This window comes from Clytia hemisphaerica, unplaced genomic scaffold (genome assembly GCF_902728285.1).
Source record: "Clytia hemisphaerica strain Z4C2 unplaced genomic scaffold, Clytia hemisphaerica genome assembly, whole genome shotgun sequence".
NCBI classification, from domain to species: Eukaryota; Metazoa; Cnidaria; class Hydrozoa; order Leptothecata; family Clytiidae; genus Clytia; species Clytia hemisphaerica.
The window spans coordinates 116,627-139,124 of NW_027103544.1; the positions used below are offsets into that span (position 1 = coordinate 116,627).

Consider the following 22,498-nt stretch of genomic DNA (forward strand, 5'->3'; position numbering starts at 1 on the left):
CTATATTACTTACTTGTGTTACTTGTGTAGGTAAGATTTTTGGTGAACCAAGCTTCTGTTATCAATCTGTTGAGGGAAAAAGAATTTTTCATGTCAAGTATCGAATTCAAATTAGCTCTCCTGCACCCAGTATATCCATGAATTTGGGGTTCATCCGGGATCGACTTTAAGTGAGTGTCAAGGGCATTTTTAAAATTTTCAGTTGAACTGTTTTTTAAGTTTCTTACAGACAGGTATACATGTTTTTTTTATAAAAGCAATTGTATGATCCTTGGTGAGGCTCGAGTATGCTTAAGCTTTCAAAGCATCCAGACATAATATATGCTTAAAGAATTATTATGCTTTTGATTCACCCAACCAAATTTGGAATGTCTTTTTTTTTACTTGACCACTTGCAAACCTTTTTGAATAAAAAGAGATTGACTACTTGAAAAGTATTTCAGACTAGCCTTCATATGCTTATAAGTGTTATGCTTATAAAAAAAACATGTAATGTACCACAAAACCCACAGGTACCTCAAAACCAACAATTTCATTTCAGGAGTTTTAGAAAAATCTAAAATGTTTTTATTAGCATAACTTTTTAAGATTATGTTGGCATAATAGTTTCTTTATTATTTAAAACAAAATTGAGCATTATTGCCAAAATTGAGCAATATCCCAAAAAATGGGATAAAAGATAATAATAAAGAGACAATAATAAAGAGAGAAAAAAGTAGCAGATAAAATTATTAACAAAGAGATATTTCTAGTTTTTACGATAGTACTAAAAATATTTCTCAATGTCAAGATTCATTATATATTTTTTGGTCGATTTATTGAAACATAATTTAGATTTTTCTGTGCAGGATTTTTTGAGTTCTTTGCTAAGAACATTATTCTATATGAATGGACCCCAGTATTTGATTGTAAACCTTTTTACGGCTAATTTCTGTCCCGTATTTTAAAAGCATTCTTTGAATATCTTGTTTGATATTTGATCGTGATCTCTGTTTTTGGAAAGGTTTTGTCTTAGCATCTTGTGAAAATTTCTTTGAAAACATGATAAGAATGTTTCGCATAATTGGTTTCTGTTACAAGCTCCCAGTTCATAGTTTTAAGTGAATCACAAAATTTGTTGATTGTTTTTTTGTCAATGAAATGCTTGGAAGAAGTCTTTTCACTTTTGAAAGTTTATAGATTTTTTTGATGGATGAGAAAGTTTGGGAATTGGTCAGATACATCACACTTGATTACACCTGTAAAGTTATTAGTATTAGTTATTAGTCATTATCAAAAAGTCTATATAAAAACACTCAACACACTTTTCCTTTGTAAAAAGGGGTCGGTTTTTGGAAAATTTCCTGAAAAATTCCTCCTGAGCAGAAAAATATATCAAAATGAATATCAAAACAATCAAATTTATTTGGAATGATCAAAATTAATCATTTTGACAAACTGAAAACATTCAACCACCAAATTAATGATTTATTTAATGAAAAACTTCAAAGTGTAAATAACCTTACTCAAAATAAACAATAACTTGTAATTGAAATAATGATGTGACAATGAATGAATATTAATGTTAGATTTAACAAGAGTAGTCTTATTGCGAGGCTAGAAAATAGTGTTTACAGACTCATGCACTCAGAGTCAGTTCTAAAAGGTTAAAAATATTTATCAACCAAAATGCTTTAGTATAAACACCAATTTTTACGATCCCTTCGAGATGAAACCACATTTCAAGCCTTTGCATTTTTGTCGTCTTACTTCAATCATGTAAACTTATTTGAAAAATAAAATAGTACACATTTTTAATTATATCCAGCTACAGCAATAGATGCCCTCTTTTCAAAATATATTTTTCTAGCAACATTCCATTGGTGTATGAAGAATTCAACATAAAACGTAAAATGTTCCTGGGTCATTAGTTTGCCAGACGTCTTGACACATTGTAGAAAGCTATTAAACTGCTCACAGATTGAAGTGTTCACTCCTTTGAATCCCAACAAACGGCGTGATTTGTATGTGAGTGAACATTTATGCGTGTAGCCATGAAAAATGTCATGGAAAAATCTTGTGTCAGCAAAAAATCCATTCTCTCTGTTTCTACAGTACTCCTCCAAGGAGCAAGAGAAGTCATAAAAAATATTTTCTGGTGCTTTTTCTAGATACGAGTAAAGCGAGTTGGCAGCATCCTTGCGACCCTCAGACGATGTAATGATGTGGTATCCCCAGCAATGGCCGTGACTCGGACAGAACCAAAGGAAAAGGTAAGTCGTACCTTTGTGGGATACATTAGGGAAAATCTTTGAGCATGGTACATCAGGTGTATCATCAAAGTTACCTTTCTTTTTCTCATTATCACGGTCAATGGAGAACACACACGTGGCTTCCTGATCTGATTACCGTGATCAGTGAAATAGTAGGCTCTCCCTGTTTTTGCTGGGTTGTAAACGTCGAACATGGATGATGCCTGAGGTGGAATGTTATTTTCCTCTAGTTTTTCTCTCATCGATACGAGCTTGGTGATGATAAATCTTTCACGTAGGGATCAATGATACCATTTGAGAGATTGGTTGTAATAACATACCAATCTCCCAGCTCGGGAAAAAAGTGCTTCGTAATGCAGTGAAAGGTATCTTTGAATGTAGCATCTTTCGTTACTTCAGAGTCGACTGTCTTTTTTGAGCATTTCAATATATTTTTTAGGTATTGTGTTGGTGATGCTGGCATCTGTGGTCAATACGTGAAGAACTTTCGCCAATGAACCGCGTTCAAGTGGATGCACTGATTGGACAAACAATTTGTTGACTACATCAACGATCACTTTGTCTTTGCAATCATGTTTGACCATTTCAAGATGTTCATCGATCTTTTCTTGATCAAGCTTGTTCTTCCCCATCACATGGTTTGCCAACTCTGAGACTGCCTTGTTGACATCAGCTCGTTTACCGGTCGTGTTGTTGTTATTGATGAAGGTGCGTCCGTACCTTCGTGTGAGCGTTTTGATTGGTTCACCTTCTGCCGTCTCGATCGGAACCACGTCAGACTGTTTCAATGTGATTCCTATTTTGGTACCGTCTGCAGCCAAGCATTTTAGTTTGTCGCCGCAACCGAAACATTTTTTCCTGAAGTTGATTTTCATAGATGATGCCCAGGAAAACCACCACTTGATGAACGTGTTTCTCGACATGAAAGTCTTTTTTGATTTTGCACGTTTGTATTTTCGTTTGTAGAACTTTACAAAACCGGAAAATGTTTGGCGACTGGTCATAACCAAATCCACAAATTCCCATCCCATTTCCCAACTGCAGGCTACACTCGGGGATGAGCGATAAATACAATCTTCGAAACCATCATATTTTCGAATGCACGATCCTTTGATGCACCTTCGCTTGAATATTTTGGCATCAACAGCACCAGCTGAGGTATAAAGCGTGGTTTCGCCATCAGGAATCAAATGACCATCGGGAATATCTTCAGTGAACCATACACCCTGAACGAAAGGAAAACAAACTTTATGGTAGTACTAAATTACAGTATAATTGCAATTGACTTTGGAGTTGCATGAATTTATTCCGGTTCTTCTGCTCAAGCAAGATGTCATTATGTCATTAAACTTCGATATACCGAATTACGAACAAACTATGGTCAGAAGTTGAACTTTCTGTTCTTCTATTTTTGTCATTATTTTAAAATTTCAAATCATTAAATTTTTTGAATTTGAATGTTCTCAAATAATAAAACATTATTATCCAGTTTTAAAAGTGGTGGTCATACCTCACATTCACACGAGCCTGTCTTGTCAGGTATTAATTGTATATCTTCCCGTTTGAAAATTTTCAGTGAAAATTCCTCAACCTTTGACATCAACGTTTCGTAAAAGGGATCTTGATCGACTGATTGTTTGCTTGTAGCGCAATTGTGAAACTGCCACTGCTTGAGCTCCTCGTCAAACACCTTTTCATTTGGTTTCTATGAGACAATTGTTATTTAAGAGCATTAAATTATTCGCTATTTTTTTATATATCGATACCAGGGGGGGGGTCCACTTTCAAAAATGGTAGTGTGTATTTGTATATGATTCCTAGGATATAAACTTGTTTGTAAATCTCATTTTTACTAAAAAAAGAATATTAACTGAAGTACCTGTGTGAAGACAGGTTGAATATTTGCATCGTCGTTTTCTTCTACTTCTTTGTCATCATCGGCGTCGTCGTCGCAATCTTCGCTTGAAAACGTCAGCGTAGATACATCAAAGCAGGATTTGAGTTTCTTCAAATGAGTGCAAAGGTCATCAGTTTCGAAATACTTTTTTGCACTTCTCTCCCTAGTATCAGTTGCCTGGCAATATTTGTCATGACAGGTGATGATGTGGTTTTGTTTTTTTTTTTTTGCCAGAAAAAGGGTCACAAGGCTTGGATGCCCAACATCGTCGACGACCGAAAATTTGTGAACATTGCTATTCGATGGTAATTTGACAATGGGGTCTTTTGCCAATTCTTCTCCTTTTTTCAGTAACGTTTCGTTTAGATAATACGGAGGAAGCGATAAATGATCTGATTCGTTTGGCACAAACATCATCGGTTTCTTTATAAGGATATCCTTGGCCAGTCGAGCATGACAGCACTTTATACCTTCCCAATCATCATCTCCTTCTCCAAACATTTCCTCCATTGAATCTGATAGCATTCCAAACAGCTGACACGAACATGATATGATAGGGCCTCCGGGGGTTCCTCTTATGGTCACATGAACGAAATCCTTCTCCTAAAGATAATAGACGATATCGGATTTAGATAAATGCAATGCATTCTGGTTTCTAGGGACTCTCAAAGGAATTATAATCTATCTATTATATAATTTTCTTCTTCATTAAATTTTTTTATTGCGATTCTTAAATTTTCAGACTCACGGATAATTTGCCTAACAGAATATGTATAACATGCCACAGTTTTGTGTGCTGCATCAAGTAGAAATTTATATTTTGTAAGTGGCAAATATTAAAAGAGCCCTTAAATGCTGAAAGTTGGCTAAAAAATTGTAAGTGAAAAGTACCTTGAATTCTCCGGTCTCAGCATCGTAATTGTTCATCAGTATAACCTGCGATGATGAGTTCTTCAACCTCCAGTTTATGCAGCCATTAGCAAATAATTTCTCAACAAAAGTCAAATAGAGAGTCTGTTGTTCCGCCGAATACAATTGCTTTGACAACTCGTCAACTTCTTGAGGGTCGACTCCAAGACTTTGGCAAAGCAAATTTTTATCAATCACGGGGCGAGCCTTTTGCACATTATATTTTCTCCTTTTGCGTGGCCTCTCCCCCGATGAATTGTCGATTTGAACATAAATATTGAGCATTGTGTTAAGGGCTGTGATGACATCGTGCTCACTTCCATTCAGTGCGACAGCGTGAACGATTCTATTCCTAGGTGAACCAGGCAGATAGCGTGTCGATGAGGAAAATTTTTGCTCAAATTTGACTTGTTGCTTCGAGGGGTCGTCAAGAGTCCAAAGCCATTTGTAAAAATTAGGAATGCTGCATATCATTTCTAATTGCTCCCTGAAATCCAAGGAGCTTTCTGCCACCCGATCAAATATTCTCAGATTTTTCTCCACATCTTTTCCGAGCGCTGAGAGCTTGTATTCTCGCAATTTTCCCCCCAAACTTTCTCGATGGTCCAGCATTTCTTGAGTATACCATAACCTAAAAAGTAGAGATTAATAAATCCCTTAATTAATCTCAGCTCGCGGAAGCTCAGCTCCCGTCAAATTTTCCCCCATCTCAAAAATTACATTTTAGAAAAGGTCCATGATAGTCCTAGGATGTAGGATACGATGTTTATCAAAGAACAAAATAGCAAAAGTTGGGAGGCGTTGACTCTCGTGGAAATCCCGTTATTTTTCCCCATCTCAAAAATTACGTTTTAGAAAAGGTCCATGATGCAGAAGGAAGACTTAGACTTAGACCGTTCACTCGATCGATGGACCGGTCACTCGATCGTCGAACTGTCCACTCGATCGTTGAACCGGTGGTCGAACCATTCACTCGATCGTTGGACCGGTGGTCGAACCGTTGAACCGGTCACTCGATCGAGTGAACGGTTCGACCACCGGTCCAACGATTTTGACCTCGATCTAACTCCATAGAATCCGAGCTCAAATGACTATCGAATAAGACTCACAAAAAAATCCCATTTACCCTACTTTGAACAGAAATATCTCGGAATCCGAGCTCAAATGACTACGATCGAATAAGACTCAAAGAAAAATCCCATTTACCTACTTTGAACAGAAATGTCTCGGAATCCGAGCTCAAATGACTACGATCGAATAAGACTCAAAGAAAAATCCCATTTACCCAACTTTGAACAGAAATGTCTCGGAATCCGAGCTCAAATGACTACGATCGAATAAGACTCAAAGAAAAACCCCACCTACCCAACTTTGAACAGAAATGTCTCGGAATCCGAGCTCAAATGACTACGATCGAATAAGACTCAAAGAAAAATCCCATTTACCCAACTTTGAACAGAAATGTATCGGAATCCGAGCTCAAATGACTACGATCGAATAAGACTTAACGAAAAATCTCATTTAACCTACTTTGAACAGAAATGTCTCGGAATCCGAGCTCAAATGACTACGATCGAATAAGACTCAAAGAAAAATCCCATTTACCCAACTTTGAACAGAAATGTTTCGGAATCCGAGCTCAAATGACCACGCTCAGTTTCTCTACTTAAGAACTTAGAATGGGTTTAAAATCTGTTAAAATCAGTACTTTCTTAGAATAAACTTCTAAACTCTGAGGATCAGATTGTTCTTAGGTTTTGACCAAAATCAAGGCGACAGAATATTATAATAAAGTCCGCTAAAATCAATTTCTTATTTGATTCACTGCGCAAAAAAAAGCTGTGGTTGTGTGGCAAGGCTAAGTATTCGTAAGAATACCCCAATGAATATCCTCCAGGGTGAGTTTCACAGATTTTTGATGAGGATACAGTCGTTTTCTATTCAATCAACCCTCAGCCAAAATACTATTCTTATTAAAAAAAGTACGTAATTCAGGGATCTTATTCTCGGCGAGGAAAAACTTCTCAAACTAATATCTTCATATGGTTGTTTTAATCGGTGAACTAACAGTAAAAGCAATTTTAATCAACGGGAAGGGAAGTGGTAAAGGACAAGAAATCAAGCAACAACATATTGTTTTTTATGAATAACGTTTGTTTTGTTTTCTTTTTCATTAAATAAGGAAAACATTAAAAATAAAACACACCCAACCCAGATCATGGTGTTTCAGAAACAGAACAGAATATTATAATGTAAACGATGTACGATGAGAATATTAAACAGTTCTGTGAGAAGGGGGTGTTTAAATGGCCTAAGTTTAAATATCTTAGTTAGGGATTTTGACTAAGTACGGGTCAGAAAACAAATTTTGGCAGTTTCTTTGTTATTATGTACCATTTCGGAGAAAATCGAGTTTAGCAAATGTTTAGCACATGCATTTTAAAACAGAGTTTCAAAAAGTACTTCAAAGTTTCCCTGTCTTTTCATCTCCATCTTTATCTCTCATAGAACAGCATCGTATATTTCAGTCAAATAACCCAGAAACTCTTGGATGTACGAGTCAAGTCTTATGCTTACCGTGAAATAATTGTAAACGTCAACTGTCAAAATCGTCATGTCGTCATAGTGAAGAATAATCAAACGTCAAACTATATTAAGATTTATGTAAAGTAATTTAAAAACATCATCAGTGCCGAAGAAAGAAAGTCACCATCTACAAAAAGACTAAGGGCTTGCTATAAGATAAAAAATTACGTATCGTGAACATCTAAAGTTCGTCAAAGTTGTTATGTCTCTGTCATTTTAGTCAAAGGAAACGTATGGAAACTCTACGCTAGACGCTACTAGATACTACACTGATACGTGGGTCGTCAATGTAAATTCTCGTATCATATATAATATTACGTAATCGGATTCAATACTGCGATATGATTGGACTAAAGCAATCATGTATAATAATGGTAGACCTAGTAGCGTCTACATCCCCGATTAGCTTTCTAGCTGGTGGGTAGTGCAGTGGGATGGGATGGTAGATCCTACTACTCTTTGCTCTTCTTCTGCTTTCTCTAGCTTTAGATAGCAGACTTCTAAGTTTGGTAGGTATACTTGCTATATAAACATCTCTGCTGACCTCATGCAAGATAGACTTGGTGGTCAAGAAAAGTGTAATGATGCAATGAATATGGATGATGGCATGGTGGCATGCGATTGATGATGGGGGTGAGGGTGTTGGTAGACTGTTTTTTTTGTATACAAATAGGATTAAGGTTTAATGTTTTGATCGGCTATAATGAAGTTTGGTTATTGGCTTTGTTATTTTGGTAAGGCGCTAATTAGAAGCTTGTTATTGAATTGAAGAAGGTAAAAATATAATACATACAAATTAAATATGGAAAGATCGGGTAACTTGCATCAGTGGATACAAACCTGCATAGCCCTCAAATGAATGACCTGTCTGGTCATTGTACATTGAAATACAAAGTTAAATCAAAACAAAAATGGTAGAGTAGATCTGCAAACGGAGCTGCGTAGTTCATTTGTTTCGAAATTTTGCTGCGCTTTGATTGGTCAGTCATTTGATGGCTATATACAAGTTTCCCTCCACTCATCCAAGTTACCCGACTTCACGGTAATACATGTAATAAGAGATCCTTGATAGACTAGAGTCAAATAGTTGATTATTGCAAGACAAGAATAGCGAAAAATTTGGAATAATAGATTATACCAGACGGTGTCAATCGAACGAATCGAACGCAATCGAATCAATCGAACGCAATTGAACGCAATCGAATAATTGCAATTCGATTGTCAAACGCAATCGAATCGCAATCCAATATTACCCAGGATTTACTATTCGATTGCTTCGATTACATTCGATTGTATTCGATTACGTTCGATTGTATTCGATTACGTTCGATTGTATTCGATTACGTTTGATTCAATTGTGTATTAGATTTTATTCGCTTTGGTATGGTACTTAAGCACTCGGCCGCCCACGCTTAAAAGCTCTAACAGAGTGATCCAATTTGATTTAATCGCAATCAAACTCATCGAACATAATCGTAAATGAACATTAATCCAATGTAATTGACAATCAATCGAACCAATCGAACATAGTCAACTATCAATCGAACATTACTCGAACGCAATCGAACACAATCGAATATTACCCAGGAATAGGCCGTTCGATTAAGATTCGATTACGTTCGACAATCGAATCGCAATTATTCGATCGCGTTCGATTACGTTCGATTGGTTCGATTGCGATTTTTGTTCGAAGTTGTTCGATTGACAACTTCTGGATTATAGCTTGGTTGGGCAAAAGTAAAAGAGATTGTGTTAGATATGGAATATAATGGGACTTGGAACCACGTTAGACCATATAGTAATATATAAAAATCAATAAAAATACATATATTTTACTCCTAACAAATATTTTAAACATCCCATCAACTGCTCCAACTTGGGACTATCTTACGCAACATGGGACGGCCATTCCACCACCATTTCACCAAGCCTCATTTGATTTGAGTTTAATGAACCACGTATTAAAAAATACACAATTTCTCTTTCGCACTGAGTAGGCTTTTAAATCGAAATATGAAAAAAATCTGTAGTGGAAGTGCGCGAATGTGAGCATTTGACGTCACTCGCGCGGCAAGTTACACACTCGCGCGGCAAGTTACACACTCGCTAACGTTATTTGTTAATCTCATCGGGTGGTAGGCAGTTAGGCGGCGGGCGTTCTCTAAGTCTCCATTTGGCGTCCGGTCATTTTAAATGAAAACAAAAGTTAAAGAGGGTGCGCTATCAGTGAAAGTTATCGTGACATGTTATGACAGAAAGTATGATTGATAAACTTGGTGGAGTTATCAAAACAAATTTGTTGTCAAAGACACTTAACAGTAAGTGAAAATACAGGCCAACAAGTCCCATGTTGCGTACACTCGTCCCAAGTTGGAGCAGTTGACGGTAGTAAATCTAAAGTATTAATACAATTTTCAAAACAGAACATTATATTTTATGCATAGGGAACACAGAGCTTGAAGAGTTAGATTGAACACAGAGCTTGAAGAATTAGATTGTAATTGATTATCCAAATTTGCTTGGAGGTAACTCAATAAAATTTTAGCTTTTGACCAATAATTAGGTGAAAGAGATCAGTTGAGTTATTGTCGATATTATCGAGAATTACTTAAACTTAGAAAAAGCAGAAAACTTACCCTTCCCTTGCTAAGGCAACAGCTAATGATTTATCTGAAAAATATTTCTTTGTTTGATTATAAATAACAAAATCTCATCCAGATTACGTATATTTTCTTTGGCAATTCATTGAACACATAACATGCTTGGTCGTTAAAAGTGCATAGCTGTCAACTTTGCCTCACAAACATGTGAGAGAGTTCCAAGTAGGAAAAGTTTTCCCCGATAATCCAATTTTTCCAAATCGGAAAATCAGGAAATCAAGGAATTTTCCCGTGAAATCTGATTTTATCAGAAATTTTTTTCGGCAAATCGTAATATAAAAATTGGTAAAGAGCCATTAATCATGTTTAATGATTTAATATAATTCTTAAAAAAAAGAGCCCTTTAAGAATAAATCGAATTGAGCAATCATAGTAATTTGACAGGTAAGGTTATGGTGTGTTTTCAGACCAAGCTAGAGAATTTATTGATAAGATCTAAGAAGCAGGGTGAATAAAAAACAAATAGGATATAATCTAGGATTTGGATCTGGGATTTGGAAAATCTTTAATAATAAGTTAATGCATATAACATTTGGATATCGGTTGGCAATCAAAATTAACAGATTAGATTTTTAGGATTCTTATTACACTTTACACACATACAGTGCTTTGATTATTTTATTTTCAGTCACTTTTCAAATCTTTTATTCTAGAAATTACAAAAAAAAAATTTTAAGTTGCAAATCTTCAAATGATGGGTGAACCATCTAATGATACAGACAATGGATTCAATATTGATGATAACAATTCTTTATGGGAAGGTATACGTTACCTAGCTTTAGTTTTTATTTTCATAAATTTATCATTGACCCCCCCCCTTAATATAAGGGGGACTTTAAATTTTGAGATAAACTTCAAGAGGTAATAACTTCAAAACTTTTGAAATAAGTCACAAGGGTGGTCAGCTTTCTTTAATTACTAATACTTACTTCATTGGATATTTCAGCTGACGATCTAATAAAGACTGTATGACAATTGACGTTATACCTTCTATCTTATTGCTCACCCTCATGCCTTGTGAGACTATTCATTAAAGTTCTTTAATTGTATTTTCAGAAATCGATAACCAGACAAATACAGCGTTGGGAAACATTATCATGTGCGGCGAGGCGTGTCAATTTTTGTTTAGTGTAGACACTGTATTAAGATCTTCCTTGGAATCTGGCATCACTGGGCATTCAAGCCTCTTCTCAACTGAAGAAACTCTCCTTGACATTGCCAGCAGTGGTGAGGCAGAGGGTATCTTCTTTTGTGTGACATTCCGGCTCATACAAGAAAACATCTCCATCGTTCGATTCTTCGAGCATGGTTGTTACAAAGGTGCTATGAAAAGGTTAAATGCATAATACATTTTTTGTGTAAATTGTTGTCCTCATTGCATACATATTCTGCTTTTTATCTTTATTCACAAGTTAAAAAATTACATTTCGTTTATTGTGCGAGCCTTGCAGATTTCTTTGTCGAATCGAATCTTACTTATTATTGTTATGATCTGTAAGTGGCTACATCCTAAGAACTTTACCGTCTATGACCTCTCATTTTTTAATTTTTCAGTTCGATGCAAGAGACCATTAACACGATGATTGAAGACGAAAACTCGCATTACATTGAAGTTTTCAATGATCATGATGTGGAGAACAAATTGAAGCGGGAATCTCTACTCAAAAAGAAGAAAGGTAAAAAGTCAAGACCATATCCTTCTCTCCCTTGAAAAATTTGATTAAGTAGAAAAAGTCTGCCAATACTTTTCAGCAAATAAAGTAAACTATTTCAATGTTTTCTGTCTTTTTCACGATTTTTAGGACCCGCGAAAACAAAACGATCCAATTTTCATCGAAAGTTATTGGAAAGTAAGGAGAGTGTTGGCTTGAACTTGCCGTTCATCGCTAAAGAACTGAATGTTAGTGGTCAAATTAAATGCACAGGCATCATTGCTAGAGTCGAACGAAATAATGCTAAAAATGATAAAGACAAGTAAGTAAAGTTTCCAGACGTTTCCTTTGACTAAAATGACAGAGACATAACAACTTTGACGAACTTTAGATGTTCACGATACGTAATTTTTTATCTTATAGCAAGCCCTTAGTCTTTTTGTAGATGGTGACTTTCTTTCTTCGGCACTGATGATGTTTTTAAATTACTTTACATAAATCTTAATATAGTTTGACGTTTGATTATTCTTCACTATGACGACATGACGATTTTGACAGTTGACGTTTACAATTATTTCACGGTAAGCATAAGACTTGACTCGTACATCCAAGAGTTTCTGGGTTATTTGACTGAAATATACGATGCTGTTCTATGAGAGATAAAGATGGAGATGAAAAGACAGGGAAACTTTGAAGTACTTTTTGAAACTCTGTTTTAAAATGCATGTGCTAAACATTTGCTAAACTCGATTTTCCTCCGAAATGGTACATAATAACAAAGAAACTGCCAAAATTTGTTTTCTGACCCGTACTTAGTCAAAATCCCTAACTAAGATATTTGAACTTACGCCATTTAAACACCCCCTTCTCACAGAACTGTTTAATATTCTCATCGTACATCGTTTACATTATAATATTCTGTTCTGTTTCTGAAACACCATGATCTGGGTTGGGTGTGTTTTATTTTTAATGTTTTCCTTATTTAATGAAAAAGAAAACAAACGTTATTCATAAAAAACAATATGTTGTTGCTTGATTTCTTGTCCTTTACCACTTCCCTTCCCGTTGATTAAAATTGCCTTTACTGTTAGTTCACCGATTAAAACAACCATATGAAGATATTAGTTTGAGAAGTTTTTCCTCGCCGAGAATAAGATCCCTGAATTACGTACTTTTTTTAATAAGAATAGTATTTTGGCTGAGGGTTGATTGAATAGAAAACGACTGTATCCTCATCAAAAATCTGTGAAACTCACCCTGGAGGATATTCATTGGGGTATTCTTACGAATACTTAGCCTTGCCACACAACCACAGCTTTTTTTTGCGCAGTGAATCAAATAAGAAATTGATTTTAGCGGACTTTATTATAATATTCTGTCGCCTTGATTTCGGTCAAAACCTAAGAACAATCTGATCCTCAGAGTTTAGAAGTTTATTCTAAGAAAGTACTGATTTTAACAGATTTTAAACCCATTCTAAGTTCTTAAGTAGAGAAACTGAGCGTGGTCATTTGAGCTCGGATTCCGAAACATTTCTGTTCAAAGTTGGGTAAATGGGATTTTTCTTTGAGTCTTATTCGATCGTAGTCATTTGAGCTCGGATTCCGAGACATTTCTGTTCAAAGTAGGTTAAATGGGATTTTTCTTTGAGTCTTATTCGATCGTAGTCATTTGAGCTCGGATTCCGAGACATTTCTGTTCAAAGTTGGGTAAATGGGATTTTTCTTTGAGTCTTATTCGATCGTAGTCATTTGAGCTCGGATTCCGAGACATTTCTGTTCAAAGTAGGTAAATGGGATTTTTCTTTGAGTTTTTTTTGTCTTATTCGATCGTAGTCATTTGAGCTCGGATTCCGAGACATTTCTGTTCAAAGTTGGGTGGTAAATGGGATTTTTCTTTGAGTCTTATTCGATCGTAGTCATTTGAGCTCGGATTCCGAGACATTTCTGTTCAAAGTAGGTAAATGGGATTTTTCTTTGAGTCTTATTCGATCGTAGTCATTTGAGCTCGGATTCCGAGACATTTCTGTTCAAAGTTGGGTAAATGGGATTTTTCTTTGAGTCTTATTCGATCGTAGTCATTTGAGCTCGGATTCTATGGAGTTAGATCGAGGTCAAAATCGTTGGACCGGTGGTCGAACCGTTCACTCGATCGAGTGACCGGTTCAACGGTTCGACCACCGGTCCAACGATCGAATGAATGGTTCGACCACCGGTTCAACGATCGAGTGGACAGTTCGACGATCGAGTGACCGGTCCATCGATCGAGTGAACGGTCTAAGTCTAAGTCTTCCTTCTGCATCATGGACCTTTTCTAAAACGTAATTTTTGAGATGGGGAAAAATAACGGGATTTCCACGAGAGTCAACGCCTCCCAACTTTTGCTATTTTGTTCTTTGATAAACATCGTATCCTACATCCTAGGACTATCATGGACCTTTTCTAAAATGTAATTTTTGAGATAGGGGAAAATTTGACGGGAGCTGAGCTTCCGCGAGCTGAGATTAATTAAGGGATTTATTAATCTCTACTTTTTAGGTTATGGTATACTCAAGAAATGCTGGACCATCGAGAAAGTTTGGGGGAAAAATTGCGAGAATACAAGCTCTCAGCGCTCGGAAAAGATATGGAGAAAAATCTGAGAATATTTGATCGGGTGGCAGAAAGCTCCTTGGATTTCAGGGAGCAATTAGAAATGATATGCAGCATTCCTAATTTTTACAAATGGCTTTGGACTCTTGACGACCCCTCGAAGCAACAAGTCAAATTTGAGCAAAAATTTTCCTCATCGACACGCTATCTGCCTGGTTCACCTAGGAATAGAATCGTTCACGCTGTCGCACTGAATGGAAGTGAGCACGATGTCATCACAGCCCTTAACACAATGCTCAATATTTATGTTCAAATCGACAATTCATCGGGGGAGAGGCCACGCAAAAGGAGAAAATATAATGTGCAAAAGGCTCGCCCCGTGATTGATAAAAATTTGCTTTGCCAAAGTCTTGGAGTCGACCCTCAAGAAGTTGACGAGTTGTCAAAGCAATTGTATTCGGCGGAACAACAGACTCTCTATTTGACTTTTGTTGAGAAATTATTTGCTAATGGCTGCATAAACTGGAGGTTGAAGAACTCATCATCGCAGGTTATACTGATGAACAATTACGATGCTGAGACCGGAGAATTCAAGGTATTTTTCACTTACAATTTTTTAGCCAACTTTCAGCATTTAAGGGCTCTTTTAATATTTGCCACTTACAAAATATAAATTTCTACTTGATGTAGCACACAAAACTGTGGCATGTTATACATATTCTGTTAGGCAAATTATCCGTGAGTCTGAAAATTTAAGAATCGCAATAAAAAAAAAAAAATTTAATGATGAAGAAGAAAAATTATATAATAGATTATAATTCCTTTGAGAGTCCCTAGAAACCAGAATGCATTGCATTTATCTAAATCCGATATCGTCTATTATCTTTAGGAGAAGGATTTCGTTCATGTGACCATAAGAGGAACCCCCGGAGGCCCTATCATATCATGTTCGTGTCAGCTGTTTGGAATGCTATCAGATTCAATGGAGGAAATGTTTGGAGAAGGAGATGATGATTGGGAAGGTATAAAGTGCTGTCATGCTCGACTGGCCAAGGATATCCTTATAAAGAAACCGATGATGTTTGTGCCAAACGAATCAGATCATTTATCGCTTCCTCCGTATTATCTAAACGAAACGTTACTGAAAAAAGGAGAAGAATTGGCAAAAGACCCCATTGTCAAATTACCATCGAATAGCAATGTTCACAAATTTTCGGTCGTCGACGATGTTGGGCATCCAAGCCTTGTGACCCTTTTTCTGGCAAAAAAAACAAAAACCCGCATCATCACCTGTCATGACAATAATATTGCCAGGCAACTGATACGAGGGAGAGAAGTGCAAAAAAGTATTTCGAAACTGATGACCTTTGCACTCATTTGAAGAAACTCAAATCCTGCTTTGATGTATCTACGCTGACGTTTTCAAGCGAAGATTGCGACGACGACGCCGATGATGACAAAGAAGTAGAAGAAAACGACGATGCAAATATTCAACCTGTCTTCACACAGGTACTTCAGTAATATTCTTTTTTTAGCAAAAATGAGATTTACAAACAAGTTTATATCCTAGGAATCATATACAAATACACACTACCATTTTTGAAAGTGGACCCCCCCCCCCCTGGTATCGATATATAAAAAAATAGTGAATAATTTAATGCTCTTAAATAACAATTGTCTCATAGAAACCAAATGAAAAGGTGTTTGACGAGGAGCTCAAGCAGTGGCAGTTTCACAATTGCGCTACAAGCAAACAATCAGTCGATCAAGATCCCTTTTACGAAACGTTGATGTCAAAGGTTGAGGAATTTTCACTGAAAATTTTCAAACGGGAAGATATACAATTAATACCTGACAAGACAGGCTCGTGTGAATGTGAGGTATGACCACCACTTTTAAAACTGGATAATAATGTTTTATTATTTGAGAAAATTCAAATTCAAAAAATTTAATGATTTGAAATTTTAAAATAATGACAAAAATAGAAGAACAGAAAGTTCAACTTCTGACCATAGTTTGTTCGTAATTCGGTATATCGAAGTTTAATGACATAATGACATCTTGTTTGAGCAGAAGAACCGGAATAAATTCATGCAACTCCAAAGTCAATTGCAATTATACTGTAATTTAGTACTACCATAAAGTTTGTTTTCCTTTCGTTCAGGGTGTATGGTTCACTGAAGATATTCCCGATGGTCATTTGATTCCTGATGGCGAAACCACGCTTTATACCTCAGCTGGTGCTGTTGATGCCAAAATATTCAAGCGAAGGTGCATCAAAGGATCGTGCATTCGAAAATATGATGGTTTCGAAGATTGTATTTATCGCTCATCCCCGAGTGTAGCCTGCAGTTGGGAAATGGGATGGGAATTTTGTGGATTTGGTTATGACCAGTCGCCAAACATTTTCCGGTTTTGTAAAGTTCTACAAACGAAAATACAAACGTGCAAAATCAAAAAAAGACTTTCATGTCGAGAAACACGTTCATCAAGTGGTGGTTTTCCTGGGCATCATCTATGAAAATCAACTTCAGGAAAAAATGTTTCGGTTGCGGCGACAAACTAAAATGCTTGGCTGCAGACGGTACCAAAATAGGAATCACATTGAAACAGTCTGACGTGGTTCCGATCGAGACGGCAGAAGGTGAACCAATCAAAACGCTCACACGAAGGTACGGACGCACCTTCATCAATAACAACAACACGACCGGTAAACGAGCTGATGTCAACAAGGCAGTCTCAGAGTTGGCAAAACCATGTGATGGGGAAGAACAAGCTTGATCAAGAAAAGATCGATGAACATCTTGAAATGGTCAAACATGATTGCAAAGACAAAGTGATCGTTGATGTAGTCAACAAATTGTTTGTCCAATCAGTGCATCCACTTGAACGCGGTTCATTGGCGAAAGTTCTTCACGTATTGACCACAGATGCCAGCATCACCAACACAATACCTAAAAAATATATTGAAATGCTCAAAAAGACAGTCGACTCTGAAGTAACGAAAGATGCTACATTCAAAGATACCTTTCACTGCATTACGAAGCACTTTTTTCCCGAGCTGGGAGATTGGTATGTTATTACAACCAATCTCTCAAATGGTATCATTGATCCCTACGTGAAAGATTTTATCACCAAGCTCGTATCGATGAGAGAAAAACTAGAGGAAAATAACATTCCACCTCAGGCATCATCCATGTTCGACGTTTACAACCCAGCAAAAACAGGGAGAGCCTACTATTTCACTGATCACGGTAATCAGATCAGGAAGCCACGTGTGTTTCTCCATTGACCGTGATAATGAGAAAAAGAAAGGTAACTTTGATGATACACCTGATGTACCATGCTCAAAGATTTTCCCTAATGTATCCCACAAAGGTACGACTTACCTTTTCCTTTGGTTCTGTCCGAGTCACGGCCATTGCTGGGGATACCACATCATTACATCGTCTGAGGGTCGCAAGGATGCTGCCAACTCGCTTTACTCGTATCTAGAAAAAGCACCAGAAAATATTTTTATGACTTCTCTTGCTCCTTGGAGGAGTACTGTAGAAACAGAGAGAATGGATTTTTTGCTGACACAAGATTTTTCCATGACATTTTTCATGGCTACACGCATAAATGTTCACTCACATACAAATCACGCCGTTTGTTGGGATTCAAAGGAGTGAACACTTCAATCTGTGAGCAGTTTAATAGCTTTCTACAATGTGTCAAGACGTCTGGCAAACTAATGACCCAGGAACATTTTACGTTTTATGTTGAATTCTTCATACACCAATGGAATGTTGCTAGAAAAATATCTTTTGAAAAGAGGGCATCTATTGCTGTAGCTGGATATAATTAAAAATGTGTACTATTTTATTTTTCAAATAAGTTTACGTGATTGAAGTAAGACGACAAAAATGCAAAGGCTTGAAATGTGGTTTCATCTCGAAGGGATCGTAAAAAAATTGGTGTTTATACTAAAGCATTTTGGTTGATAAATATTTTTAACCTTTTAGAACTGACTCTGAGTGCATGAGTCTGTAAACACTATTTTCTAGCCTCGCAATAAGACTACTCTTGTTAAATCTAACATTAATATTCATTCATTGTCACATCATTATTTCAATTACAAGTTATTGTTTATTTTGAGTAAGGTTATTTACACTTTGAAGTATTTCATTAAATAAATCATTAATTTGGTGGTTGAATGTTTTCAGTTTGTCAAAATGATTAATTTTGATCATTCCAAATAAATTTGATTGTTTTGATATTCATTTTGATATTTTTCTGCTCAGGAGGAATTTTTCAGGAAATTTTCCAAAAACCGACCCCTTTTTACAAAGGAAAAGTGTGTTGAGTGTTTTTATATAGACTTTTTGATAACGACTAATAACTAATACTAATAACTTTACAGGTGTAATCAAGTGTGATGTATCTGACCACTTCCCAAACTTTCTCATCCGTCAAAAAAATCTATAAACTTTCAAAAGTGAAAAGACTTCTTCCAAGCATTTCATTGACAAAAAAACAATCAACAAATTTTGTGATTCACTTAAAACTATGAACTGGGAGCTTGTAACAGAAACCAATTATGCGGAACATTCTTATCATGTTTTCAAAGAAATATTCACAAGATGCTAAGACAAAACCTTTCCAAAAACAGAGATCACGATCAAATATCAAACAAGATATTCAAAGAATGCTTTAAAAATACGGGACAGAAATTAGCCGTAAAAAGGTTTACAATCAAATACCGGGGTCCATTCATGTAGAATAATGTTCTTAGCAAAGAACTCAAAAAATCCTGCACAGAAAAATCTAAATTATGTTTCAATAAATCAACCAAAAAATATATAATGAATCTTGACATTGAGAAATATTTTTAGTACTATCGTAAAAACTAGAAATATCTCTTTGTTAATAATTTTATCTGCTACTTCTTTCTCTCTTTATTATCATTATTGTCTCTTTATTATTATCTTTTATCCCATTTTTTGGGATATTGCTCAATTTTGGCAATAATGCTCAATTTTGTTTTAAATAATAAAGAAACTATTATGCCAACATAATCTTAAAAAGTTATGCTAATAAAAACATTTTAGATTTTTCTAGAACTCCTGAAATGAAATTGTTGGTTTTGAGGTACCTGTGGGTTTTGTGGTACATTACATGTTTTTTTTATAAGCATAACCTTATAAGCATATGAAGGCTAGTCTGAAATATTTTTCAAGTAGTCAATCTCTTTTTATTCAAAAAGGTTTGCAAGTGGTCAAGTAAAAAAAGACATTCCAAATTTGGTTGGGTGAATCAAAATCATAATAATTCTTTAAGCATATTCTATGTCTGGATGCTTTGAAAGCTTAAGCATACTCGAGCCTCACCAAGGATCATACAATTGCTTATAAAAAAAACATGTATACTTGTCTGTAAGAAACTTAAAAAACAGTTCAACTGAAAATTATAAAAATGCCCTTGACACTCACTTAAAGTCGATGCCGGATGAACCCCAAATTCATGGATATACTGGGTGCAGGAGAGCTAATTTGAATTCGATACTTGACATGAAAAATATCTGCTGAGATTCTTTTTCCCTCAACAGATTGATAACAGAAGCTTGGTTCACCAAAAATCTTACCTACACAAGTAACACAAGTAAGTAATATAGTTTTTAAATAGTCAATGCGCAGGTAAAAACGGAGGAACCCAGAAATTTTCCAGTTTGCAGAGTGTGGCACGTTTGATGGAGATCGAGTGCACAACTCGGAAAAAGTAAAGTGTAGGTGCAAAATTTTGAAGTTTTCAGGTGCAAGTTCAGACTTGCAGCAGAGTTTCAGCTATTTTTTCCTCAAGCTCAAGTGCAGGCGTATAATATAATATTATAAATTCTTTTTTTGCCTTTTTTGGCGAATTTTCGAGGTATAGGTGCACCTTGTCTGGACCAAAATTTATCAGGTGTGTTATTCCAGTGCACAGAACTTGGTTTTCCGAAATTTTTCCTTGAGTGCAGCCTTGCCATACTGTACTCTCTGCAAACTGGGAAATTTTTGATGACGCAAAATAAATCTGTATACATCCAATTAGAATTTATCGAATACTCGTTACAATGACCATTTGTCCGTCTATTGCAGTTAACGATAGCCCGATCAAGAGTAATCTCTGAACAGATTCTAATTTTCCGCACATGGCACGTATTCTCTCTAAAGTAAAGACCATATGGGACCCCGTAAGAGAATCTGTCCAGATTAGGGGCACCGCTTGGATTATTTTTATCGATTGGTGTATTCCTATTAAGTTTGAAGTCAAAAAAGTTACTTTCTCAGGCGGGACGGCTAAAGAATGTTAAGAAATCTTGTATCCCAACGAGAAACCATGGGGTTGAGCGTGAATTAGTCGACTAGTTAAATAGTCTAGTTGAACCTGACTTTTCGGGATGCGGCACATCAAAGGCCGATTATCATTCCTCTTTCCGATTTTCCTAGGGCTTGGCCCAAACTCCTATCTATTAAGACTTTAGCGAGGGCGGCCACCAATCCACCATCGAAATATCAGATAACGAAATACACCTTTCCAGTAATTTGTAAAACTAATGCGCGCGCATTATTTTGATGTCTCCACCGTTTGGTCTCTGGAGGTAAACAAACCCGTTTTTGCCTGCATTCCCTTAGGGAAAGTTTTTTTTTTTAGCTTTTCTTAAGTTCTGTCGAACAAAATTCCATCAAATTTAAGTTCATGTTATTCAATCTATTCATGATATTTACCACCCTGAAAATATTTTGGCAAAGAAGATCGCTGTCAAAAGTTAGAGGCTGAAATCCCACTTTCCCTAACCCCTCGCAGGCAAAAACACATTTTTTACCTCCCAAACAATTTTATACACAACAGTGGAGCGCACATTTTCCCGGACCATTTCTGAGAGCTTTGAATTACGGGAAAGGTGTATTCTCACCCAATGGCAGGGCCGGCGAATCAATTTTGAAAGTGGAGGGGCCAAATAGTAAGTGTCTAAGGAGACGCCACCATGGTTGGTTGGTTTTTTTTTCTTAGTAAAAAAGTGGGGGCCATGGTCCCCCGCTCCCCTCCCCCCCGTTTAGCCGGCCCTAAATGGAAATTTGGAAAGTCCTTATTATCCGCCAAAGTACCCGGAAAAATCTGCTTTTGTCGCTACCAATATATTTTTCAGATCGAATAGAGATTGATATCAATTGGATCGATATATTTTTAGAATCGATTGTTTGATTGGATCGATAAGATCAATAAGTAATAGATATAATTTTACAATCGATAATTTGATTGGATCGATGTAAGATCGATAAGTAATTAGTGGGGTCGTTTAGCATAATTTACGGGAAAATGATAAGATCTAGCTGAAACTTTCTCCAGACCTTCTCTATAGGATGGTTACGCCTCAGGAAAAATTCCCCTAAAATCCCACTGGTGGAACATCCCTTTTTTGGGACATTTCTTTTTTCCCAGGCAATTTTTTTGAAAAATATCTCGAGTTAGGTAAGGAAATCAGCTATAACCGTTTAAAAGTCTTCTATATAGATTTTCGAGAGCTTCCGAATACATGATATTGTCTGGAAATAAGTTTGAAATTTTCAAAAAAAAAGTATTCAGTAATGGTTTGTAGTATTTTCTATAGCTTCAGTTTCTTCTACTGATAATAAAAGATGTTTGTTTATGATTTTCTCTCTTTTTAAGTGATATTTGTGTATGATGTATTATTTACTTTGTTTTCTCTTGTGTAATCAGTTTAAAGCAAAAAAGATTCTTTTTTGAGCATATTCATCCATTAAAGAACCTTGTTTGTGTAATACAATAATGTTTTGCATGCTTCTTTTCCAAAAAAAGTTCTGAATTTGCTTTGAGAGAACTTGACATATCTCCCGACCCAAAAATTGTCGGCCATGACACCCTTCCCTGTCGACATTGCACTCGGACCTGTTCCTCTTAAATAAAATTC

At 36.1% G+C, this 22,498-nt stretch overlaps 1 protein-coding gene across 2 annotated transcripts; it reads left to right on the forward strand.

Moving 5' to 3' along the window:
* The first annotated feature begins 10,476 nt into the window (after positions 1-10,476).
* LOC136800022 (uncharacterized) lies at positions 10,477-16,422 on the forward strand. 2 transcript variants are annotated; one of them, XR_010845660.1, is made up of 7 exons: positions 10,477-11,065; positions 11,361-11,637; positions 11,859-11,980; positions 12,107-12,278; positions 14,494-15,142; positions 15,437-16,056; positions 16,233-16,422. XR_010845660.1 is itself a non-coding variant. In XM_067056640.1 (6 exons), the coding sequence occupies exons 1-6, from the start codon at positions 10,996-10,998 to the stop codon at positions 15,926-15,928; spliced, it is 1,782 nt and encodes a 593-aa protein (XP_066912741.1). In that variant the 5' UTR covers positions 10,477-10,995; the 3' UTR covers positions 15,929-16,093. The 2 variants fall into 2 exon arrangements, 1 of the variants encoding a protein (XP_066912741.1); XM_067056640.1 differs by lacking the exon at positions 16,233-16,422 and having other exon boundaries at positions 15,437-16,093.
* Positions 16,423-22,498: the final 6,076 nt, after the last annotated feature.

Coding starts and splice junctions, on each gene's coding strand:
- LOC136800022 (XM_067056640.1), top strand. CDS start 10,996: ATGATGGGTGAACCATCTAATGATACAGACAATGGATTCAATATTGAT. Junction 11,981..12,106: donor TCTACTCAAAAAGAAGAAAG/GTAAAAAGTCAA, acceptor CACGATTTTTAG/GACCCGCGAAAACAAAACGA. Junction 15,143..15,436: donor CTGAGACCGGAGAATTCAAG/GTATTTTTCACT, acceptor TATTATCTTTAG/GAGAAGGATTTCGTTCATGT.